Source organism: Rhagoletis zephyria, unplaced genomic scaffold (genome assembly GCF_001687245.7).
Source record: "Rhagoletis zephyria isolate East Lansing unplaced genomic scaffold, Rhagoletis_zephyria_1.1 Rzeph_scaffold_01358, whole genome shotgun sequence".
NCBI lineage: Eukaryota > Metazoa > Arthropoda > Insecta > Diptera > Tephritidae > Rhagoletis > Rhagoletis zephyria.
The window spans coordinates 5,957-32,111 of record NW_016158442.1 but is presented as its reverse complement, the minus strand read 5'-3'; the positions used below and the strand labels follow the sequence as shown (position 1 = coordinate 32,111).

The following is a 26,155-nucleotide window of genomic DNA, read 5'->3' as shown; positions in this document are numbered from 1 at the left end:
ATCCTCTTTCCACTGTCTTATAAAACTTGGTTGTTGGATGAGTAGAAAAAGAGGATTGAACTATTAATCAAGCCATGGTCAAAAGTGCAGATTTTGAGTCTCATTTGAAAAATCGGAGAAAGCAGGTTTTCTCACTCAAGTTTACTTATAACACACCATGTTGGATCAGATTAATAGGGTTGTTAAGTTTTGAATATTTTTAGTAATTTTTTTTTTATAAAAGCATAGCTCATTGCTCTAACTGAAACCATTGGAAGGCAAATTTCAAATATTGTGCAAAAATTATAACAAATTTTGCAAAGTTTAACCAAAATTTCAAACTTTTTAATCGCAATCTTTAGAAAAAGCTCGGTATACAATGTAGCCCATGATAAAGAAGGAGTTTCAATAAACCAACTTTTGACGGATAATAAAATTTGTATGAAGTTTCATAAATTGTGAGTATTATCAACGGCCGTTGATTATTACAAACATATTCCTATTACACAAGTTATATCATCATATAAGGCTGGATTTTTTTTAGTGTTCCATTATAAAATAATAAATACTAAGTAGATTTCATGTTTCTTTATTTTAATAACAGGTTATGTTGTTCATTATTTACTTTATTAAGATTTCTTAAAACATCTAATCCCAACTTTTTTGGTCAATTTTTTCAAATTCTCATAGTTGCAAAAACTTAGGCTTTGTGGTTTGTGGTGTCACCATTAACTTCAACTAAATTTTGAATTTAAAATTTCTAATGTATGCAAAAAACTTGAAGTCGGCTTGTACAGACGGCCGTCCGAAAAAAAATTAACATAAGATAATTTTGATCACTTTCGTTCAGTGTATCTGAAACCTAGTTCGTCAAGCCCAATTTCGAAAACCGTGTAGCCGGCACAAATTTTCAAGTCCATCATATTCCACATCTTTGAATGGACTGATAAAAACATGTTGGGCAACTTGGTGCTTTTGGACTCAATATTTATTGCTTTTCTTTATTCAAAACGCGAAAATTTTTAGGTTTAGTGGCTTGGTGCGTTTTTTTGGTCTTTTATTTTCAGTTTGAAGACACCAAATCTGTAAACTTAACAAAGAGGTCGGCAAAATTTATAGCAATTGTAAGTTTGTAAGCAACTTTACAAAAATCGGACAAACAAAAATGGTTTCACATATTATGAATTGCATTCAAAAATTGTGACATATATCCAAATTAATTGCTTTGACTATTGGGCGAATTTTTTAAGCATAAAAGCGCTCTCAACAGTAGAATTTAACTTTTGAAAAAACAATGAAATCGGGGATCGAAGATAGAAAAGTTAATTATTGTATGTCAGGACTTGAAGTTCTTTTCTTTGATAAAAGACAGTTAATACTAACAGTCGAAACTTTTTCTTGGGTTTTAGTGCTTTTTCAAATTCAAATCTTGGCAACCACTGGATAAAAACTTCTGCTAAAAAAAAAAATCATTTTAGTGATCTGGTAGCATGAATTTTCATGAAATGTCATAATTTATTAAAAGCAAATGGTTACAACAACAACGAATGTCATTAAATGGAACTACCTTCTTTTTTGCATCATGATGTAGCCCACTTAATTTTGTATAATAAAATGCAATTTTTAATTGGTAAAAATCCCGCTGATTTTTTAAATTTTTCTTGCTGACAGTGTCACGCGTTTTATTCCATATAAAAAAAAAATTCTACCGTACTTTGGAAATAAATGCGTTACCAATCAACTGACTGAATTCAATTCTATTTTTCATTGTCACTTGAAAAAATATTATTGTTTTTAATAACTTTGGGAAGTTTTCAAATAGAATGTTTATATCTGTGAAGTTTCAAGAGGGTGCCACCTAATTAAAAAAGATGTCAGCAGCTATTGTGTAATTTTTGAAATTTTACAATTTTTTTTATTTAAATAATTTCAGATACCTCAACTTTTATTGGCACACTCGAAATTCATTCCAAAATTTTTATATACACGAAGAAAATAATACGCATGATAAAAATATAGTAAGGTAGAACCGCTGAGAGTCACTTTTAAAATTCTTGACGTTTCCAAACAATTTAATTTTTAAATTTACTCACAAACTCACACACACATTTTCATTTTCAATCTCAAGCAACAACAATTTCGAACAATTCAATTTTTTATTTTCACTTTTATATAATTTTAAAATGTTGGCAAACATCAAAAAAAAATCATGGCCGACAAATTGAGAGAACGGTTCTACCTTGCTATGTTTTTATCATGATAATACGTATATATGTACACATGTATGTGCATAAGGAATACTGTATAAAAATCTTCCACGCCAATATTTAATTACTTTTAAATTATATGACTTTTAAGTTGAGCGTGCGAGTAAACGTGGTAGCTGACTGTGTATGGTGCTACGGGGTCTATAACTACGGGTATATGAGCACGAGTTTTACTTTGTTTACTATATATTTTTTAAGTTTTCATTTAAATACAATTTCGCCGAAAAACGGAAGACAATGCATTGTCTAACATGAGTGTGCCACCATTTTCGATCAAAAACACGTTTATGCCGAAAAATGTAACAACTCGTTAGATTTGCGAATATGTATGTATGTATATATGGAAATTCACATAACTCAAACTTAAAATTCAAAAGGCAATATTATTTACTAGCCAAAATGAACTGAAATCATATTGACATTATATTAATGTAGCTTGATTTCTATTTGTAGAATAATTCATAAATATGTATGTATGTACATACGCGTGCATACATTCAAGTTAAGAATTTATTTTTAGCCTACGCGTCTGCACCTTTTTGCCACATTTTCTCTTATTTCATGTCAAAGAAATATGCACTGCTGCAAGTCAGCCAATGTGACGAAAAATAAAAGTGAAAACAAACGTTGCTATGAATCATTCACAGTATATTTTTGTATATGCACGCACCTCTTTGGGTATGTCGGGGAAGGGATATTTTTGGGCCTAAGTGTATGAATGTACATTTGTACATCGCATATGCATGTACATCCGCAAACTGAATATGCCACCAGCACCGCCAACACCAACAGCATTTGGCAGCCCAACAAGTCTGCCACTCAGTGGGGCAGAGTCTCAGTTAGTGAAAAAAAGATAAACATAAATTTCATGTTTACGCAAAAATTTTCGTGCGTGGCATGATCGAAGTAAGAATACACCAAAACATGAAACAGGGAAAAAAGAACCCAGAAAAATCCATTGCATTGCAACTCGTGCGGCAACTGCTGCGTTGAAAGCAACATAAGTGGCTGCAACGTATTAGTTAGGGAGGAATATTTATTTTTAATACATTAAAAATACTTTTCGCAAATATGCCACTTTAATTTGCGCATGTAATTTGCAAGCTTGTATCACATTGTATAGTAAAATGTGGGAATCATCAAAGATCATAAACAAATGAGAGATGAAAAGTAATAGTAATAGTGTATGTAAACACATGGTATGTAAACTTTGTAGATAGAACTCGGTTAAATGTACTGATGAACAATGTACATCAGTTTATCTTGAAAAGAATGGCATTAACTATCAGCCTTATCATGAGTTTCATTTTCGCACAAAATCGTTCACTTTTCGCTTTTCCCTTCCGTGGGCTGATGAAAAAAATTGGGGTGAATTTGTTAGCAAAAAACGAATGATAAGAGGTGTGTGGTACCAACCGTTGAGGATCGGTTTCAATACCTAATGCGATCAACGTCCAAATAAGAAGTGGAAAGGCAAACTTCCGATGTATTTCTGATATGAAAAGTTTCCCATAAAAATCATTTGAAGTTCAGGGGTGGCATGAAATAGTAATTCCTTCTTAGAGACAGAACATTTATCAAAATCAAAAGTATTTGATGCCCTTTTTTGATAGATGTGTATCTAGAACAAGAAAAGGTGTAAATAGATATTAGTTGTGTTCGTTTGGAAAAGCAAGTAAGAATTAGCCAGTAACAAAATTCAGAGAATAAAACTTACTCTCCCAAAGAGAGAAACTTACTAAGTTTAGCGCGAACAGGAATTTGCAAGCTTCAGTGCCAGCTGGCGTCCACTGCATTTCGAACTAATATTTTTTGTTTCAATGGAAAACAATAGGAGGACATATACGTATATTTCTTCTTATTCTAACTTTCTTCAACATACGCTTGAATTTCTTTATGGTAGTCACTGTCGGATTCCCTATATCGACAGTGGTGTCGACTTCAGTCCCGATTACGAATACAGCTTTTTCATTAGAGTACCTTTGAAATCTTTGGAATTAATTAAATTAATTGAATAAACAGATATTTATATACTTCTTTCATTAATAAATCGCGCCAAGATTGTACATTTTTAAATTTAACGAATTTGCAACGTCCCCTCCAAATGAAATGTCAAAATTCTGCTATCCTTGCTAGTTTTATTAGTTTTTTGGCCAAACGAACTCGAGTTGGTAACAATTGGTACCAACTTGTGCAAGTTTTTTGCAAAGCGAACAGAACATTATTTATTTAAATACAATTAAGGGATTGACAAGATGTGTTAAGCGTTTGTATTTATGTATTAAAGTCTTAAAAATTTTCAACGTAAAATAATGGTTGAAGTGGTTTTAGGAATTTATAACTAGACCAAATTGCTTTTAAACTGATAGAAAATATATATTTAGTTGCTGTCTTCCACTGCGAGTCTTCTAAGCGTTACTTTACATAGACAAAATTTTACGACAATGCAACGGCCTTGTGAATCCCATAAATATCTGTTTAAATTTTATAATAATGTAGGGAATATTGCGGTGAGATATTTCGTTGCTCTTAATAAATAATAAATATTCAAATAGAAACTTTACCCGACACACAGGGCAACACTAGGGGGTAAATCACAAGTAATTTAACTGATCTAATGTTGGAGAAAATAATATAAACTGGGGAATTGAACCGCTCAGGAACAATTTTTTAAATGAGTTGGATAAGGAAGTATTCGAAAGAATTTACGGAAGCTTTACGCACCTTCACGCGTTGCTTTACAACATGGGCATTATGCAACGAATTAAAATCCAGCGACTCTGCTTGAGCCCTAAAGTATTCAACTCGAAATCCGCTTGTGATAACAGAAGAGGAACGCCTCCGATAGAAATACCAGGTGGAAAAGGACTGGTCTCCACTTGACATTTCCAATTGGCGTACTTTATTGAACTCGACCTATTACTATTATATATAGAAGATGAAGCAATTCCCTATAATCGACTGTATCGAAACCACCCTTATAGAAACAAAACGGACAAGTATTATGTGTACATCTGCGATTGACTGTGGGTAAGGGAAAGTATATACGGCTGAAGCCAGGTGCTCTTGTAAGTATAAATGTATGTACATATGTCACTGAAGCATTTCATTTTGATTTTCGATATAAGAAGAACTACAACAATAAACACATTTCAACCCTGCTACCTATCAACTTGATCTATCCAAAACTAATAGAAACGAAGTGAATGGAAATCCATAATGGGTTATGCTATGTTACCAAATCGGCCCCAGAAATACGTATAAGGACCTTCACATCAGCTTACCCCAAGAACATCAACCCGAACGGGCTGATAGATTAACAAGGTCAACGCAAATAATCTTTACATTTTCCCTATAAAACAATCCTACACATCCCTGATGCAAAACCAAAAACATGCAAAAACCAAAAATATATAACCAAGTATACCAACCAAAGGATATACTCCCCCAAAGGATCTCAAGTTATAAGGGAATGAGCAAATCGTTAACCAGACGCGAATCCTCTAGTATGTGCACCAGGCAAACACAACGTCTATTCGGTCAGTAAATCCACTGCTTATGACCTAGGGCGCTAACCTAAGCAAGAAATTGGATATTAATAGTGAAGAGATCGTGAAATAAAACTAGACTCACTTATTTTGTAAATAAACGCCGAATAACAAAATAAATAAATCAAATTCCTCAGCAGCAGCACATTTTTGTCGTATTTTAGTGAAAAATCGAAATGTCAAATTTACAGCAAAACAGCTGTGTATAGCATTTGGCAGTGATGCCACGTTGGCTCCACCATAAATTCACAGTGCTACACGCATTGAACATACTCGGTCTGTTAGAGATGGGCAGTTTTTATTAACCGAGTACTTGCAAAAGCTGTGTCAAGGCGAATTTATACAAGGTGGTGTTGATGGCGAATCCTCCGCCATTGGGATTTCTTTAAAATAGGTTTCTCTAGAAGCAGTTATGGTGCCAACGCTCCGATCTCTAGAACGTGTGCTGAACTTAACCTAGTCTTCAATGCTTTAGACATTGATTTCTCACAATCAGGCCCTGCCTTGGTTACACATCTGCGAACATTTTTCTCTACGCTACACCACTAGCGGTGTATTTAATCTTAGCTCTTGTGAACTTAATGTATTTAAAATTTAAAATTTATCTTAATTTTTAAGTTTTAGTAGCACTTAATTAGTGTTAGCTGAGTAGTCTGTAAGAATAATCTGTATTCCAAGACCGAAATAAATATCAAAATTAATTTTAAAGATATGTGAATTAATTAATTAGTGATAGATTTCGGGACCCACGGGACCCGCGGTACAATTCTGAAAAACGTCGGAATGGGCAAGTTCGGTACTTAAAAATTTAATTCCGGGATGGGCGGATCGAGATTGAAATTTTTGTCCCGTGCCCATCCCTAGTACGAACCGTAGAATCAAAAGGAAATTAAAACAATTCCCATATAAAAATTTAAGGTTACCGTTAAATTCTTCATGGTCCAATGATCCGATCTAAACCCAATTAATACGTATTTTGCTCGGGTTTTCTCTTTGTCGACCCTCTCAAAATTCTCATCTGGGATTTCCGCTCAATATGAACTAAACAAACGAGTTCTAAAATTTTTGTTGTAACCGATACATAATTTCTGAGTGAAACCCTTGGCCGGAAATAAATCTTTGCAGTTACGGTTACTTAGCCGCACTTAAAAGCTAACCGATATCGAAATATGTAGTCATCCGTTGAAGGTGTCATATTACCTCCTGACAAATGATCTATTACATCGGTTTTGGGTTAAACTCCAATGTGGTTTTGCTCTGTTCTGTTCTAAGCCGTTGGATTAGAATTGTGAAATGATAAGATAGTGATAAGGAGTATATCAATTCTGTAACAGTAGCGGTAACGCGGATGATTGCAATGGTATGACACAGAAAAAATTGCATTCCATTTCAGTTCTTTTTTTTAGTTGTTAACACCAACTTTCCATCACAGATTTCAACACTTATCACATTATAACCCGCAGAATATTTTACTTTACTTAAAATTACATCACTTAATCGCGATTACTTTGCAAAAAAGTTTTATGAAGCTTGCTTTTATGGTATGTATACTAGTAAAAATATATATCCTTCCTTAAAATTTTTAAAAACTCTTATATCAAAATATTAAGCACTTACCGGAATTTTGGATGTCCTTAAAAACTCCAACAATGCTTCCAGCGAACCCAGAGTCGAAGCTTGCACGTATACACCAGTTTGTGCAAGTTTTATATGACTTAAAGCGCTCTTCAAATCACGCGCCACTTCTTCCCTGCAATCGTTCAAAGCATTCAAATACTTAGTTTGCCAAACAACAAATCTAATCAGAGGTAAATTACTTGCAAATTTCGACTTCATCTGGTTTATTGGCTATAAGCAAATTAATACCAGCAATAGCCTTTTCCAAGTCTTTAGCAGCAATTTTGACACCCTGCGCCGCCTTTACTTCTTTGTATTCAATGTATGCATTTTTAACACGTAACTCCTTCATTGGTTGTGGCATCAATAGAGAACGTATTTGTGTGACAATTGGCCCATCTGTACCGGCTAATATCATGGTTTGGCCTTCTCGCAGTTTTCCATTTATTAAAATGGCATCGATTGTAGTACCCAGACCCGGAATGGCTTTGACTTCCAGTACTGTCGCTTGTAATTCCTCCGAGTACATCAAGCGTTTAGCCAACATCTTTTGGCAAAACTCAACGATAAGAAATAGTAGATTACCCATACCTTCACCGGTTATAGCACTGGTGGGCACCAATGAAACATAAGTCTTCGGGTCGGGATTTTCATAGAACAGCGCTGCGTTGAGACCCTGTTCAGCAAATTGAAGAATCACCTCTTTCGAACGCTGCTTAAACTCAAGCTGGGTATTAGCTTGCTGCTCTTTGATTACATCGCGTACGTCGCGTCGCGCCACTACTTTCCAGTCGTACAATCGATCAATTTTATTCAGAGCAACTATGAAGGGACATTTCTTTTTCTTAAGCAAATTAATTGATTCGATAGTTTGCGGCTCCAGGCCGTGCATAATATCCACCACTAAAATGGCAATATCACAGAGTGATGATCCACGATTTCTTAAATTGCTGAACGATTCGTGACCGGGTGTATCAATGATCAATAAGCCAGGCAATCTAAACTCGAAACTAGACGAATTAAAAACCGGCTTAGTTTGTTCTTTTATTGCATCGATTGGTACATTAGTTGCACCGATCTGCTGGGTAATACCGCCCGCCTCGGAGTCCTGTACATGGGTGCGACGCAACTTGTCGAGAATTTTTGTTTTACCTGTGTCGACATGACCAAGCACACACACTACAGCGGCACGCAAATCATCTACCGTACGTTTTTTCTCTGCATCGTCTTGGCGCTTTATGATACGCGCTTCTGCTCGTAAACGACGTGCTTCGGCATCATTCGCATTAATAGCTTCCTCCTTTTCTGATTCGGACGCTGAGCCTTCAGATTCATCGTCAGAATCATCATCTTCGTCCGACTCATCATCAGAGGAATCATCAGCATTTGCTGCTGCGCCAGTGGTTGCAGTTTCGCCACCGCTATTGGATTTTTCATCATTGTTCGTGGTAGTGGTTGTAGCTTGCGAAGTATCATCATCACCATTTGCTTCTTCCTCTGAATCACTTGCATCCCAAGATTCTTTTACAACTTCTTGTTTTTCTGCTGCCTGTTGTTGAGCATTGGCGGTTGCTGCGGCCACTTCGGCAGCCTTAGCTTCAGCCTCTGTTTGTTCTTGATTTGCTGGGCCCTTTTTCTTTGGACGTATTCGAGTACCTGTAAGTATATGATTAAATTATCTAGAGAGAAAATAAAACACNCTGCTGCGGCCACTTCGGCAGCCTTAGCTTCAGCCTCTGTTTGTTCTTGATTTGCTGGGCCCTTTTTCTTTGGACGTATGCGAGTACCTGTAAGTATATGATTAAATTATCTAGAGAGAAAATAAAACACTTTATTTTACCTGGTCGAGCTGCTCGTTTTTCACTTGGGTCTGGAATTTCTAGGCCTTGTGCCTTCAAAGCCTCTAGCATGGCCTGGGCACGAGCCCGCTCCTCTTTCTGTTTCTTAGTCAAGAGTTTTCCTTCGGCTTTAAGGCGAGCTTTTCTTTCTGCTTCTTTTTGCTTCTTCTTTTCTTTTCGCTCAGCTTCTATTCTTATAGCTTCTAAACGAAGTCGTACGCGTTCTTCTTCTTGACGGATTCGTTCTTCTTCAATTTGTCGTTGCCGCTCTTCTTCCTCTTTGATTTGCTTCAAGCGTTCTTGCATAGCAGCCACCATAGCCGCAGACATGCCCTTCTTTTTACTATCCTTCTTGCTTTCTTCCTCTTCTGCCTTTTTATCCTTTTTGGCTTTCTTTTTATTCTTTTTGTCCTTGGCTGTTTCTTCATCTGCACCTGCCCCAGCTTCTTCATTGTCGGCTCCATCATCGCCAACTTGTGGTTCCACCGATGGTGCTCTAGCTTCAGTCTTTTCTTGCACAATTGGTTTTTCGCTCGTCTCAGATGTATTTTCACTAGGAGCATGCTTTGATTCTTGTGTGCCACGTTGCTTGGCCAAAGCTGCTTCACGTTTTTGTCGTTCTTTCTTTTCTCGCTTTTTCTGTGCAGCTGTCTTCACCGTACCGCTTTCCTCATCGTCGTCATTATCAGCAACCTCCTCTGCTGCAGCTGCTGGTATAGGTTCACCGGCTTTTTGCTGTTTGCCTTTGTTTTTTTTATTTTTGTTGAATTCTTCATCGCCCAAATCATCAGGAGATACAACATTCGTTGTTTTAACTACTTCGGTTGGTGCTTCTCCTGCATATTCTGCTTGTAGTTCTGCTAGTATTTTGTCCAAATCTTCATCCTCATCATCCTTTCCTTTCCTTTTAGACTTTTTACCCTTTTTACCGGCACTCTTATCTTTTGTAGATTTTAAAGGCTGCTCCTCTTCCTCTTCCGGGTCATCATTCTGAGCTGGCGTATCATAATCTTCATCATCTTCAGCCGCCAGTAGCTCGAATGCCGATTTCTTTTTGTTTTTATTTTTGGATTTTACGGATGTTTCTTCTACTTCTTCTCCAGCTTCCTCATCATCGGAACCAATGTGCTTAGGTTTTCCTTTGTTTTTACCCTTTCCTTTTACATCCAATTTCTTCACCGCCGATGCAATGCTCTCCACCTCATCCGCCCCTTCTTCAGAATCCTTGCGATTTTTCTTATTTTTCTTTGACGTCTTTTGTTGATTCTTTTTGTTCTTCAAGCTTACATTGTCCTGTTCAGCATCGGAGTCAACGTTAGCTTCTCGAAGATCGGTTTGTTCCCTACAAATAATATACATATACATATGTATTATATTATTCTTTTTTTTACTAAATCAGAAAGATTTTGCAATAAGCCCTAAACAAAATTGTCACCAAACGCAAATGCTTTTTGACAACGCAGCAAATCTCCCCTTTCACTGCTTTGGCTATCAAAAACTTGTTTTCACCTGCTTGTGGGACGCCATAACTTTTTCACACATTTTCCACCGCATTGAATCCTATACGAATTTTACCTCTAGTGACATCCTGGGAGTACTTACATTTCATCACCGGACGAAACNCGCAAATGCTTTTTGACAACGCAGCAAATCTCCCCTTTCACTGCTTTGGCTATCAAAAACTTGTTTTCACCTGCTTGTAGGACGCCATAATTTTTTCGCACATTTTCCACCGCATTGAATCCTATACGAATTTTACCTCTAGTGACATCCTGGGAGTACTTACATTTCATCACCGGACGAAACGCCTCCAACAGCGCTGGTAGCTATCTCTTTCTTGCCCTTTTTAGTCTTAACCATTTTTCCTCACGCAATTTCAACACGTTCAGCCGCCGCTGCTCCACGTAAATGCAAACGAAATAACTCCGCGATTCAGTCAACTTTACTGCTGTTGCGATCTCCTGCTATACTCTGCTGTTAAATTAAAGCAAAAGCTGCTTCACTTAGTGCACTTTTTCCGCAAAAAAGGCGCCTAGTTAATTGATAAAACTTATTTTAAAATATTCGCAAATCACAACGTCTGAGTAAAATGCAAAGCACGTAACTCGATTGGAGAAAAGTGTGGTATCTCAAATGTCAATTGGACGATCAAGCGGATTTTGACGTTGACTTACCAACAAAAATACCAAAGTTGCTAATTGATTTGTCGTTTAGCTAAACAAAGGGTGACTTTGAGCAATTTTCAAGGTATGTCGAAATAAAGATGCAATCAACCATTGCATGCCAGCTATCTCAGCGATTGAAAAGTATAACCAAAGGTGAAATTTTAAGAAGGAACAACTCGTTACTTTTAAAATGTGCCGCAACGATTTGGACCTCCGTTTTGACTCTGTCTGCGGCAGATTTTTGATTTTGGGAAAATTTTCCAAAACGGATCCAGGCTTTGAAAAAAAAAAAATATTAGGGAGTATAGAGCAGCTTTTTCAGATTCTAAATCTGAAGACCCCACCCTCCGGAGGCTTATAGTTTTAAAGTTATTCGCATTTAAAGTTGCAAAAAATACCGAATTTAACCTCACCTTTTGCTTTGTACACCAATTGAATGAAATGTCAGTGCTGCCATACATCTGAAAAAATGCCTCAAAAACACAAAACGGAAGCAATAAAAAATGCAGATAATGATCGCGCGATATTTAATAAAAAAATTTAATTATTTATTGGTCGATTTTTGATTAAAAAGTTGCATAATTTATCGAAGTATCGATTTTATAATAAAATGCGATGTTTTATTAAAAATGTTCATTATTCATCGAAGTATCGAGTTTTAGAATATAAAGCGCCGCAGGCGAAAATTTTTAATAAAAAATCGCGCGATTTTTAATTAAAAATTTTCATTATTTATGGAAGTATCGATTTTTAGAATATAAAGCGCCGCAGGCGAAAATTTTTAATAAAAAATCGCGCGATTTTTTATTAAAAATTTTCATTATTTATGGAAGTATCGATTTTTAGAATATCAAGCGGCGCAGGCGAAAATTTGTAATAAAAAATCGCGCGATTTTTAATAAAAAATTTTCATTATTTATGGAAGTATCGATTTTTAGAATATAAAGCGCCGCAGGCGAAAATTTTTAATAAAAAATCGCGCGATTTGTAATTAAAAATTTTCATTATTTATGGAAGTATCGATTTTTAGAATATAAAGCGGCGCAGGCGAAAATTTTCGATATATATGGAACTATATTAATATGTGGTTACTGGGTGTTTTATATAAAATCGCGCGATATGACCATTTTACGCACAACTCTTTTTTGTGTTGGCCGCGTTTTAATAAAATCCTTTAATAGTGGCGTATTTACTTTTAAAACGTATGGCAGCACATATTTGCTCTTACTGTCGGCCATTGTTATTTCTGTTTGTTTGTGAAAAGTGGTAAAACGTGAACACAAGTTTATAAACGCGTTTTACTTAATTAATTGGTGAATTATATATAATAAAAGCATAAAATACGCATGTGAGCATTGAAAATATAACATGTAACACAAAATATAAGTGATAAGTGGCATATTTTAAAAAAATTAGGGGGTGATAGTGGACATTATTTAACAACAAATTGCTAAAATACTATTAGCAATTATATTGTGAGAGTGAACAATTCATGTTGAGGAGGCCTCCCCCAACATCCTCACCAAGTTTCATGACGAAATTCCTTATACTTTCGCTGAAATTTCGATTGGTTCCGTTTTGGAAAGCCCACCCAACTTTTTTTTTGTTCTCTAACTACCGGATCCGGTGCGGATTGTTAGGAAAGAACCTATTGCCAAGTCTGACACACCCTTTAATTTGAGAATATATCCAAATCATTTTTCCATCATTTTAAAAAATATCCCGGAGGCGCCTTATGTTCCATTCGTACGTTCCGCTAGCACAACGATTTTTTTTGCACTTGTGACGCTTCCTTTTGGTAATCGCGCTCTTTGAATTTATCCTGAATTCGGTAGACTATTAGGTTTTCTTATAAAAAGAAGTTAGCAATAAATTATAGTTTCTTGTATAACATGCACCAACCTGGAAGTATAGCTGAGGAGTTGCCGAGTACATCAGATACAGCCATTGGCGGTGAAGTAAGACAATACATATCCATTGTGCAGGCTTGCAAAAACTGTCTCGTTTGTGCATTTTTCAGGTTAAGAAATCGGACACCCAGACGGATAAAATATTTTCACGTTGTCATTCAATTGTACTAACGGAAGACGAATACAAGCTTACGAATACAGAGACGCAACAAAAGCGGTTGCAGAACCTTCGTAAGGAATTGAATTATATTAGTGAGACAGACTGGATGTACGAGACCGTCGAAAGGAAGGCGGTATAATAGATTTCTAGTTTCGGAGAACACTCATAATTTTGCTATCTATAAAGTTTAAAAGTTATTTGCCAAAATGTTGTCGTTTTTGAAAAACCTCTGGGAGTCGATGGATGCTGAGAAGCAGCGGCAAATGTATGCAGAAAAACTAGAAGAAGAACAACGACGGCTGGATGCCGAGATTGAAAAGGAAGAGACTGAAAAACTCAAATCTGGCGATGCCTCAAATATGCAAAATGTGCTTGCATCTATTAACGGAACAAAAAACACTAACACCACTCTCAATAATAAGGAGGATGATACGTGTTTTGAGCGGCTTGGTAATTAAAAAAAATAAATAAATAAGAATATACATATACATGTATTTCTCCAATCTTACCCATACTTTACTATTTTTAAGGCGTGATAACGACATTAAAGAGTAACCATGGTACCATTGACCATTCTATATTTTTCGACATTGACTCTGCTGGTGGTTTGGCTAGTGATTTGAAAGTCGGCTGTCATGTCAAGTATTTAGCATTCCAACAGCTGCATAGTGATCACATCAAAGTAGTTCAAATCAAAGAAGTATCAGAATTGTTTTGGGATGATTCTTTACCTACAGCGGAGAAGGTTAGATAACGCAAAGGCGTTTTTAAGTTGCTTACAGTAAACCACATCAGCGAAATATTATGAAATAAAATGTACCCTCCTTTATCTTCTCAGATCGATGAACAAATTGCAGAGCTTCGTAATGAAAAACCAACATTTTTTAACACACATCAACGCAATATACTCGGTCTTATTATGGAGCGTAAACCGGGCGCTATTGTCGTTGATACCGAACACAAGTTAATGAATATTAATTTAGACACGGTGGAAATAGATTTTATACCACAAGCAGGGGACCGTGTCTTCATCTGTTGCAATGTACAAAGCGATGAGCATTTCGTGAATCGCCAAGGTGAAGTTCTGCAGGAAGTGAGCGTGCATCCGGCACGTTTACTGAAACAGGAAAAATGCGAAGTGCGGCGTTTGAACGCAGATTGGGGAGTGCTAAACGAGGACTGTTACTTTACCTTCGATGTTGTGCCCAATACCTGTAAGCTTGATGTGGGCGACATCGTCCTGGCAGATTTAATCGAATGTGAACGGGTAAGCAAATATATAACACAAATGTTCCCACTATAGTGGGTTCTACGTACCCGAAATGACCCAGACTTATACTTTCGAAATTCAGCCGTGTACCTGCACACGTGCTGCTGTGCATTTAACTAGACCCACCTACCGACATGTTTCTCGATGCATTGAACCCGAATCTGAGGTCCGTTTCCCTTGTATACCTCCTAAATTTCAAGTTAATTGCTAAAATTGTGAAACAAATGCAAAAATTTCGCAATTTATTCGAAATTTTGGTGCACGAATCAAACGGACATAATTTTCGGATTCAACGGGTCGAAATACATGTCGGTAGGTAGTTCTGGTTAAATTTACAGATCACTTTTTTTGTTGAGATTCGTTNATAAATTTCAAGTTAATTGCTAAAATTGTGAAACAAATGCAAAAATTACGCAATTTATTCGAAATTTTGGTGCACGAATCAAACGGACCTAATTTTCGGATTCAACGGGTCGAAATACATGTCGGGAGGTAGTTCTGGTTAAATTTACAGATCACTTTTTTTGTTGAGATTCGTTTGACTCGAACACGAAAATTACATTTTTTTGGTTTTTCGTAATTTACTCTGATTCGGGTTCAGTATCGAAATACATTTCTTTAGGTGGGTTTTGTAAAGAGCACACACCATTTTTTTGTGCGCGGGTGTAATTATAATCTTTCGTTTTATGTATTGCTTGGAACTTAATCGTAATTTTTTTAGGTAAATTTATTGATTCAGAAATTATCTGTTTTATTTTTTACTAAATAAACTGCTCCCGTCCTTAAATTAATCTAATTAAATTAATTAATCACGGGTGTTGTTGTAGCGGCTACTCAACACAGTACCCACTGATGCCAGGGTCAATTCCAATCGGAATCATTATCGCTTGACCAGATCCCTGCTCCCTATTAGGGAGCATAACACAATGCTTTGCAAGCAAGTGGTGTCACCGACGTCGGCAGTCTCAAGTTATGTAGTCTCTCGCCCTGTGAATGCCGTTCTAGGCACACAACCACCGGGCGTGGACGGGACAGAACTTTGTCTGCCTCGGGAGACCCGCAGTACAATAGCCCAACTTCGCTCTGGCTATTGTAGCAGGCTCAACTCCTACTTGAGTAGAATCAACGAAAATGTGCCCAAACAATGCCCGGCATGTGGATAATCGCCGCATGACTCCCGGCACATCTTCATATGCCCTGAGAACCCCACTCAGCTAACGCCCCTGTCCCTATGGNTGGACAGAACTTTGTCTGCCTCGGGAGACACGCACTACACTCGCTCAACTTCGCTCTGGCTATTGCAGCAGGCTCAACTCCTACTTGAGTAGAAACAACGAGGATGTGCCCAACCAATGCCCGGCATGTGGAGAGTCGCCACATGACTCCCGGCACCTCTTCACATGCCCTGAGAACCCCACTCATCTAACGCCCTTGTCCCTATGGACAGCCCCTGTGGAAGTCGCACACTTCCTGGGCCTCCCCCTAGCTTGACGACAACGTTGATGGATGAACCCCCCTGAACGGGGCTTAGGTGCCGCTACAACAACAACAACAACAACGTAGGCACCCGAACAGACATTTGCTTGCCGAAGAACGCTCGCCACGACACTAGAAGGCATCTATATGAACTGACGGACGAAATCTAGAGGGTCGGAAAACAACCTCTGGATCCGATAGCATACCGACAGGCCATGAGAACGGCATTCACAGGGAGTCAGTCTAGATTTATATAGACTCTCGACCTGTGAATGCCCTTCTGAGCACACAACCACCAGACGTGGACGAGACAGAGCTTCGTGTGCCTCTGGAGACTCGGACTACAATAGCCCAACTTCGCTCTGGCTACTGCAGCAGGTTAAACTAATACCTGAGTCGAGTAAATGGAGATGTGCCAAATGAATGCCCGACATGCGGAGGGACACCCCATGACTCGAGACATCTCTGCGCATACCCACTGAATCCCAGCCTACTAACACCTCTGTCCTTATAGACAGGCCCTATCGAGGCTGCACGCTTCTTAGGTCTCCCGCTAGAGCTTGACGACAACGATTGAGGGACAACAATAACCAGATTCCTGCCAGCTTGTGCAAGTAGCCTCTTACCGTGCAGTGAGCCTCATCTTGGGGACGTNGTCGGCACCCGAACAGACATTTGCTTGCCGAAGAACGCTCGCGTCGACACAGGGCATCTATATGAAGTGACGGACGAAATCTAGAGGGTCAAAAACAACCTCTGGATCCGACAGCATACTGACAGGCCATGAACGGCATTCACAGGGAGTCAGTCTAGATTTATATTGACTCTCGACCTGTGAATGCCGTTCTGAGCACACAACCACCAGACGTGAATGAGACAGAGCTTCGTGTGCCTCTGGGGACTCAGACTACAATAGCCCAACTTCGCTCTGGCTACTGCAGCAGGTTAAATTAATACCTGAGTAGAGTAAATGGAGATGTACCAAATGAATGCCCGACATGCGGAGGGACACCCCATGACTCGAGACATCTCTGCGCATACCCACGGAACCCCAGCCTACTAACGCCTCTGTCCTTATAGACAGGCCCTATCGAGGCTGCATGCTTCTTAGGTCTCCCGCTAGAGCTTGACGACAACGATTGAGGGACAACAATTACCAGATCCCTGCCCGCTTGTGCAAGTAGCCTCTTACCGTGCAGTGAGCCTCATCTTGGGGACGTTTATGGGTAACGTGTATCTCTCTATTAAGCTACATACATAGGTCCATGTATTGTGCCCTCATTAAAAGCAATTTTTTTTTATCAAAAGTTATAACTGTTACAGGTATTTATTAGTTAGTGTTTGCTATATATGTATTTTATAGGATCCATACATTTGGCGCTGTATCAAATTAACACTACTGGAACGTACAGTACCCCAGCCGACTAGCCCGGCTGCTACAGGCCCATCAACAAATGGCGACAGACGCCCAACTCCGAATGCCCGCAACGAGAGTAAACATGCAATTACAGTCTCCGAAGATCAACGTTGTGTTTTAGCTAGTACTTTTCAGTCTCAAAAGGTTGAAATGGTCATTAAAAACAATGTTGAGCGTAAATTGCGTGTGCTTTCTATCGAATTTTTGGGTCGTAGACGTGATTCACAAGTTAGACTTGTAGATCCAGATCCCAATGCCACCGCTTTTGAACTCCCAGGAAAAAGCAGTCGCACACTAGTATTTGAAGTTGAATCTAAATTCTATGGCGAATCTCGAGAAGTGTTTGTAATTAAATTTGAAACGTTCCGCGTAAAGCGCTCAATTTTGTTGGTTGTGTGCGAGACGGAAGCCGAAGCCGAGGCAGCGCGAGCTCAGCCTACTCACAGCATTACAAATTCATCTAGTGGTGGTTCACATAATTTGCGACAACGTTCCCGTCATTACGCCAATCAAGTGTGGTCCAATAAAGGGGAAGTTATACCAGGCGTTGGTTTGGCAACAAAGCGCCGTTTCCTAGCACATCGCATTGCCTTCTACGAGGTGCCCGAACGTTTGCGTAATACCTACTTGACAGCGTCCAGTCGACAGGAAATGATGGATAACGTGGAAAGTATGTTTCCATGCTTGAAAGAAGAACTCAGTATAAAGAATTACGCCATACGGTTTCAAACGCTAGTATATTTAGAGGAAATTGAATATTTTGTGAATTTCCGAAACTACGATCGTGAGCGTGCGCATTTTACCCGCGACGGCGAGTTTTTGTCACTCACTATTGAAAATCTCTCTGAGCGTCGGCCATCACTCGTTATTGGCGACACTGTACGCGCCATTAATCCTTGGTCCAACGAAGATGATAAGCGGAGCTATGACGGTGTCATTCACAAAGTTCTCTTCAATCGCGTACTACTCAAATTCAACGAAGGTTTTCAATCAAAATANCCGTGAGCGTGCGCATTTTACCCGTGACGGCGAGTTTTTGTCACTCACTATTGAAAATCTCTCTGAGCGTCGACCATCACTCGTTATTGGCGACACTGTACGCGCCATTAATCCTTGGTCCAACGAAGATGATAAGCGGAGCTATGACGGTGTCATTCACAAAGTACTCTTCAATCGCGTACTACTCAAATTCAACGAAGGTTTTCAATCAAAATACAATGGAGAAGACTTTCGATTGGAATTCTACTTTTCGCGTTTTGCTTTTCGCAAGCAACACTACGCAGTCAATCGTATAATAAAGCACGTGGGCGAACAATTCCTTTTCCCTTCGCGTGTGTATACACGTGACGAGCCGCAGTTACCAATTGAATTAGACAGCGATGATAATCTCATGCTCAAAGGCACACAGTGCCCTTGGTTTAATCCGGAGCTGAATCCTATCCAAAAGCGCGCCATACGCAATATCTTGCGTGGCGAATCGCAAAATATGCCCTATGTAATATTTGGACCGCCAGGCACCGGCAAGACAATGACACTAGTTGAAACCATGCTGCAACTGATTAAGCACATACCTAGTTCACGCCTACTCATAGGCACACCATCGAATGGTTCAGCGGATCTGATAGCAACGCGTTTGATAGCAAGCAAACAATTACAGCCGGGTGATTTTGTACGTTTAGTATCACAAAATCAAATTGAAAAGGAAATGATACCGGAGCATTTAATGCCTTATTGTGCCACGGTGGATATGGCTGCCGATGGCACCTGTGATGATTCGGTATGTACAATTCAATTAAATGCGATCTCAGATTTCCAAAACAAAGCACTTTCTCTTTGCAGATGATTGTTACTGAATCGGGCATGAAACTGCGTTGTCAAATGAAATACCTGGGCCGTCATCGTCTCACCATCAGCACATGCACTACGCTCGGTAATTTTCTGCAAATGGGCTTTCCACCTGGCCATTTTACACATGTACTAATCGATGAGTCTGGTCAGTGTACTGAACCGGAGGTTATGGTACCCGTATGCTTGGTTGCTCAGAAACGTGGTCAAGTTATATTGGCCGGTGATCCACATCAATTGCAAGCGATTGTTATCAATCGATTTGCTTCTGAACACGGCCTCTCGCTTTCACTTCTGGAACGCATATTAGGACGTACGCCATATTTACGCGACGTAATGCGATTTCCTGACACTTCGGGTTTCGACCCGCGTTTGGTTACAAAGTTGCTATACAATTACCGTTCCTTGCCCTCCATATTGAATGTATACAGCGAATTGTTCTATGACTCTGAGTTGCGTGCCATGGTGAATGAGAAAGATTCGCGCGAGGCTGAGATGTTGAAGAAGCTTGATGTACTGTTACCCACATCAGAGAAACGACCTAAATCGCATGGTATTTTCTTCTATGGCACACGCAGTGAAAATAAACAGGAATCCGATTCACCTTCGTGGTTCAATCCGCTCGAAGCGAGAAATGTAAGCGCTATATTTAGGAGAAATGAACGCAGAAACCATTTTTTTTAATTGACATCTGTATGTCTACTCATTTTTCAGGTATTCCTTATGACCATCAAGTTATATCGTCAAGGCATTGAACCTGAAAATATTGGCATTATAACACCATATATGAAGCAAGTGAAACATTTGCGCACTCTTTTCATCGAAGCAGATATTGCTATGCCAAAAATTGGTTCTGTCGAAGAATTTCAAGGACAGGTACATATCAAATCTAAGAATAAATTACTGGTTCTTTATACGCATAACGCCGCTTTTTTTCTTCGACTTTATTTTTAGGAGCGTGACATTATTCTCATCTCTACAGTGCGCTCTTCACAGAAATTAATCAGTAGTGATTTGCGTCATGCGCTTGGTTTTGTTCAGAGTGCTAAACGCATGAATGTTGCCATTTCTAGAGCTCGTTATCTTATGTTTATATTTGGAAATCCGCATCTGCTTTACTTAGATCACTGTTGGCGTACATGCATAAAGTATTGTGTAGATAATGAGGCATACTTGGGCTGTGATTTGCCAGATGATTTCGATACTAGACCGGAACTAGATGAACAGGGCGAGGAGACAATTGAGTCCGCTACAATAGCAACAACAACCAATGAGCCCGCATTGGAATCGGCACTGCCGGCTTGAAATAAGCAAGTAAATATGTTAAGACAAGCACTAGCTTAAAGTAATTTTAATATTTCTTGACTTCTTTTACAATGTATGCATAAGATTTAGTTGTAAGAACGGTACAATAATATGGGTTGGCTCTGTATGACATAAGCTCAGCCCAATACCCATCCTAAGGATTTTCACAATTTTTAAAGATTACATACATACGTATGAAGATAATTTTTTTAAGTTTTTCTTATTAAATATAAGTAAGATATCCGAAATTACTCGCCGCTAAATAGCTGCCGGTTTCACCCGTAATTTAAGTGGAAAATTATTTTTTCCTTCTGTCAGTTTTCATATTAAATTCAAATAGAAAAATCATATTTCACTTAAATTGCTTTCGTGGGACTGGCTATTAGAGTTGAACTCTACAACAAGCTTTTCAGGCTCTAAACGCTATATTCAGCTAAAACACAACGCCCGAAAAGCTTCTTATGGAGTTCTACGTTGAGGTTGGGCAAGTTCAGAAGGTGCAACAGCTCAGTACTGTTGCGTTTGCATCTTCTGAACGCGTTGTTTGTACTTCTGATCAACTGAACACTTGATTGTTAGATGATCGTAAAATTTTTCTGAACAGTTGAATTTGACAGCTAATGTATCAAGCCGTTCAGAAGACGCATTACGACCACTAGTTTTTTTTAGCAACGGTTGCGCTCAAATGCTGCGCCTTCTGAACCTACCCGATTTTAATTACACATAGCAAGTTGTTTCGGTTAGTAACCCTTGAAGATGACAGATGATGATATCATAGAGAACCTGGAGTAATTCTGATTTCCGATGTCTCTAGACGTTTGTGCAAAAGACATCAAACGACTCCCAAAGAAAAATCTTCAAAATTTGGATACGAACCAAAAGAGTGTATCCAACCAAGTTAACTTTGGGAGATTTCATATTCATATTTAGGTTTTTTTCTTTTTAAACTTTTTATTTTTATATATTTTTTTTTTGTTTTAAGTGAATGGCCAGGGCCGAGTTAAATCCACAAAACGCCAAGTTGTATTCTAATAATATTGTATTCCAAAATGTAATGTTATCAGGACATGGATAATCTTTAACCTAATTGAAAGCAATCACCATAAGTCTATGTTTTAACACGTCCTCATTTCACCAGGCCTTTGGACATNGAAGCAAGTGAAACATTTGCGCACTCTTTTCATCGAAGCAGATATTGCTATGCCAAAAATTGGTTCTGTCGAAGAATTTCAAGGACAGGTACATATCAAATCTAAGAATAAATTACTGGTTCTTTATACGCATAACGCCGCTTTTTTTCTTCGACTTTATTTTTAGGAGCGTGACATTATTCTCATCTCTACAGTGCGCTCTTCACAGAAATTAATCAGTAGTGATTTGCGTCATGCGCTTGGTTTTGTTCAGAGTGCTAAACGCATGAATGTTGCCATTTCTAGAGCTCGTTATCTTATGTTTATATTTGGAAATCCGCATCTGCTTTACTTAGATCACTGTTGGCGTACATGCATAAAGTATTGTGTAGATAATGAGGCATACTTGGGCTGTGATTTGCCAGATGATTTCGATACTAGACCGGAACTAGATGAACAGGGCGAGGAGACAATTGAGTCCGCTACAATAGCAACAACAACCAATGAGCCCGCATTGGAATCGGCACTGCCGGCTTGAAATAAGCAAGTAAATATGTTAAGACAAGCACTAGCTTAAAGTAATTTTAATATTTCTTGACTTCTTTTACAATGTATGCATAAGATTTAGTTGTAAGAACGGTACAATAATATGGGTTGGCTCTGTATGACATAAGCTCAGCCCAATACCCATCCTAAGGATTTTCACAATTTTTAAAGATTACATACATACGTATGAAGATAATTTTTTTAAGTTTTTCTTATTAAATATAAGTAAGATATCCGAAATTACTCGCCGCTAAATAGCTGCCGGTTTCACCCGTAATTTAAGTGGAAAATTATTTTTTCCTTCTGTCAGTTTTCATATTAAATTCAAATAGAAAAATCATATTTCACTTAAATTGCTTTCGTGGGACTGGCTATTAGAGTTGAACTCTACAACAAGCTTTTCAGGCTCTAAACGCTATATTCAGCTAAAACACAACGCCCGAAAAGCTTCTTATGGAGTTCTACGTTGAGGTTGGGCAAGTTCAGAAGGTGCAACAGCTCAGTACTGTTGCGTTTGCATCTTCTGAACGCGTTGTTTGTACTTCTGATCAACTGAACACTTGATTGTTAGATGATCGTAAAATTTTTCTGAACAGTTGAATTTGACAGCTAATGTATCAAGCCGTTCAGAAGACGCATTACGACCACTAGTTTTTTTTAGCAACGGTTGCGCTCAAATGCTGCGCCTTCTGAACCTACCCGATTTTAATTACACATAGCAAGTTGTTTCGGTTAGTAACCCTTGAAGATGACAGATGATGATATCATAGAGAACCTGGAGTAATTCTGATTTCCGATGTCTCTAGACGTTTGTGCAAAAGACATCAAACGACTCCCAAAGAAAAATCTTCAAAATTTGGATACGAACCAAAAGAGTGTATCCAACCAAGTTAACTTTGGGAGATTTCATATTCATATTTAGGTTTTTTTCTTTTTAAACTTTTTATTTTTATATATTTTTTTTTTGTTTTAAGTGAATGGCCAGGGCCGAGTTAAATCCACAAAACGCCAAGTTGTATTCTAATAATATTGTATTCCAAAATGTAATGTTATCAGGACATGGATAATCTTTAACCTAATTGAAAGCAATCACCATAAGTCTATGTTTTAACACGTCCTCATTTCACCAGGCCTTTGGACATCTACGTTCATTGATCGTGTAAGTCGAATTAATAATTTCCTCACTGATCTTAATTTCAAAGTCATGTATGGTTGCATCACATTCCATAGAATTGACTGATGCCAATGGCTTTTTCTTGGATACAAATCTAGTTGCATGTCCAATAACGCCAGTATTTTCAATAACTATGGGATAATAGTGACTGCCGACTATCCTCGTGCTGTCAACGGTCCAATTAAATGTAAGATCACCCTTGTAGAAGGCCAGATCCAAAACCGAACCAGTTGAAGCAAGAGTATCTCTTTGAAACGTGTAATGACCACTATTAAGTACGTGAATATTCGACCCTTTATCTATCCCTATTTTTTGTGTAAACTTTAAAAGTTCAGCAAAGATTCTCTCAAGCTGGTAAACAATGCCTCTCTTATACTCATCCGTGCCAAATACGGGATTGGGGACAATCTTGGTATGCTTTCTATACATATTTTCCCTACTACCTAGGGCCACAGAATAAACAGTATACAGAAGACTCACCACATACAAATTTATTTTTCTTCGGCGGACGTTATATTACAACCCGGACCAGAGCAGAGAAGTTAACATCACGTCCACTATGAGTAACATGGCGACCCGGAACAGAGCAGAGGAGTTAGCATCACGTCCACTACGAGTAACATGAAGTTAACATCTCGCCATAAACACACATCGTAATCAGCGTTGCCGCGAGCTTGAAAAAAATTTATCAGTTGCTAAGCAGAAAAAGTATCAAAAGCAAACAAAACTGTTGTTTGTTGAACTATTATTTAAAAAAACAAATAATAAATAAAATTTTATAATTAAATCCATAGTTATAAAAAAAATATCTATTTCTTGCTTCTTTCTGCTTATTTGCATAATGAAAAACAAACTTATAGGGCCCCAAAACCACACAAAATCCTTGCGCAACCCGAGACTTGTACAAGTCAATATTGTGGAATTTACTAGAGCATAAAATTGCGCAAATTTTATTTTGAAGAAACGTTACTCAAGTAAGTAGGTGCAAGAAATATGAATGTGCCTTGTATATTTTGATAGCTTCAGCTTTAAAACGTAAAAAAAACTAAATTAAAAAAAATATATTTTTTTCAACGCTTTTACCCATATTTTACAGCACGATCTGGACACCAAAATCAAAACTAGACTAAAAATTTCGCAGTGGGCGCCATACTAAGCACAAATTATTGTATAATAACAAGCATGAGCAAAATATCAAAATAATTTTTATTTTAGTACAAACGACCCCATACACAACACAAACGCCGTCGCAAGCCCGATATTGCGTAATGTTTTTGTGTGGTTTAGAGGTCCTATAACAGTGGCGTGTGCAAAGAAATTCCGGGTTGAGTTTCCCTTATAAGAGTTACCAAATCAACTCATAAATATGTATATATAAATTGTGAGACTTCAAATAACAAGAAAAAAAAATATTTGCCTTTAGACTAGTAGTACTATTCATAGTTTTCGAAAATTCATTTCTGCCAGCCGAAAGTATCAAAATACGGCATTTGGGAACAAAAAAGTATCAGTATTACAATTTAGAAAAACAGTAAAAAAAAAATATATAATTGTGCCAAAACGGCAACGCTGATCGTGATGGAAAACGAAGTTAGTTAACATCGTGTCGTCATAGCGAAGATGGAATTAACAGCGTCAGCCGAGTGAAAATACTGCTAAAGTAACAGAAGCAGCGCCGCTTGTGATACCCTTGCTTGCCTCACTGCTCGTGCCATAAATTCAAATTGGTTGGATAGTCGACATGCGGCTTCTGTATACTGTTTATTCTGTGGTAGGATCTTTCTCTGCCTTTCATCACCACGGCTAGCAATTTGGGCGTACGACTTTTTGGTTAAACTTTTGTTGTTCTCTATCCAGAACTTCGTCACTAGCATTGTTAATTGAAGGGAATTGAGCTTCCCCAACCGTACGAAGATCAAACCTATTCGAATTTTTGGGATAATATATATCCAGAACTTCTTTTCAAGTCAACCTTTTGACAGTCGTGATACGATTGGCGGAGATCTCCTTCTCCCACACCACACATTTATCTTTTTATTTGAAAATATTTAAAGTAAATAACAATTTAACGATTTTTTTATATTTAAAGTTACTGTCGAATGCGATATCAAATACTTAAAGTAATGAAAATAATATGGTACCGCGACTTCATGTTACAAAATATAATGTATTTATGAACATAATGGTGCGTGGCTCTTAGAAACTGATTTAAAAAAATATCAATTTAATGCGCTACTCTACAAAATACATATGGGTGTGTCCACGGCTAAAGAGTCCACCTTCAGGCATTGAGTATTCAAGTTTTTCTGCTCACGACAATACCACACTTACGACAACTTCTGAACTACCTATATCATCGTTTAAAGTACAAAACTGCGTATTGTGGTCCTGCAAAAATTTCATAACTGACATTTGTGCCAAAAAATATATTTGCTCACCGGTATTTCCTGACATCAAGCCCTTATCTATTCATAGTAAAATATCCATACTTAGACATAAGAAGAATAG

The 26,155-nt window shown here is 38.0% G+C and overlaps 3 protein-coding genes across 5 annotated transcripts in view; 2 read left to right on the top strand and 1 right to left on the bottom strand.

The window, feature by feature from the left end:
• eIF5B (eukaryotic translation initiation factor 5B) overlaps positions 1-11,422 on the bottom strand; it is a 91,752-nt gene extending 80,330 nt beyond the window's left edge. Inside the window, exons 1-5 of one of the 3 annotated variants that reach the window (XM_017617213.1) lie at positions 11,036-11,421; positions 9,252-10,591; positions 9,112-9,198; positions 7,612-8,980; positions 7,412-7,544 (exon numbers count right to left, since the gene is read on the bottom strand). In XM_017617213.1, the coding sequence (XP_017472702.1) occupies positions 7,412-7,544; positions 7,612-8,980; positions 9,112-9,198; positions 9,252-10,591; positions 11,036-11,109 (3,003 nt within the window). In that variant the 5' untranslated portion in view covers positions 11,110-11,421. Of the gene's footprint in view, positions 1-7,411; positions 7,545-7,611; positions 9,068-9,111; positions 9,199-9,251; positions 10,592-10,851; positions 10,866-11,035 lie in introns of those variants that run through there. The other 2 variants (XM_017617214.1, XM_017617215.1) reach the window with 2 other exon arrangements.
• Positions 11,423-13,172: 1,750 nt separating this feature from the next.
• LOC108363748 (uncharacterized) lies at positions 13,173-13,648 on the top strand. Its single transcript, XM_017617216.1, has 2 exons — positions 13,173-13,372; positions 13,435-13,648. The coding sequence occupies exons 1-2, from the start codon at positions 13,307-13,309 to the stop codon at positions 13,621-13,623; spliced, it is 255 nt and encodes an 84-aa protein (XP_017472705.1). The 5' UTR covers positions 13,173-13,306; the 3' UTR covers positions 13,624-13,648.
• A 24-nt stretch (positions 13,649-13,672) lies between these two features.
• Positions 13,673-21,136, top strand: armi (probable RNA helicase armitage). The gene is made up of 8 exons (XM_017617217.1): positions 13,673-13,934; positions 14,015-14,229; positions 14,323-14,751; positions 17,594-18,629; positions 18,847-19,424; positions 19,487-20,128; positions 20,207-20,368; positions 20,447-21,136. Exons 1-8 carry the CDS (start codon positions 13,691-13,693, stop codon positions 20,795-20,797), a joined length of 3,657 nt encoding a protein of 1,218 aa, XP_017472706.1. The 5' UTR covers positions 13,673-13,690; the 3' UTR covers positions 20,798-21,136.
• The last annotated feature ends 5,019 nt before the right edge of the window (positions 21,137-26,155 follow it).

What these genes read in the sequence shown, in the direction of transcription:
- armi (XM_017617217.1), top strand. Translation starts at nt 13,691, where the DNA reads ATGTTGTCGTTTTTGAAAAACCTCTGGGAGTCGATGGATGCTGAGAAG. An exon ending in ACTACTCAAATTCAACGAAG is followed by an intron (nt 18,630 to 18,846) that starts GTTTTCAATCAA and finishes AATTCAACGAAG; the next exon opens with GTTTTCAATCAAAATACAAT. An exon ending in ATGGCACCTGTGATGATTCG is followed by an intron (nt 19,425 to 19,486) that starts GTATGTACAATT and finishes TTCTCTTTGCAG; the next exon opens with ATGATTGTTACTGAATCGGG.
- LOC108363748 (XM_017617216.1), top strand. Translation starts at nt 13,307, where the DNA reads ATGCACCAACCTGGAAGTATAGCTGAGGAGTTGCCGAGTACATCAGAT. An exon ending in ATACAGCCATTGGCGGTGAA is followed by an intron (nt 13,373 to 13,434) that starts GTAAGACAATAC and finishes TGCATTTTTCAG; the next exon opens with GTTAAGAAATCGGACACCCA.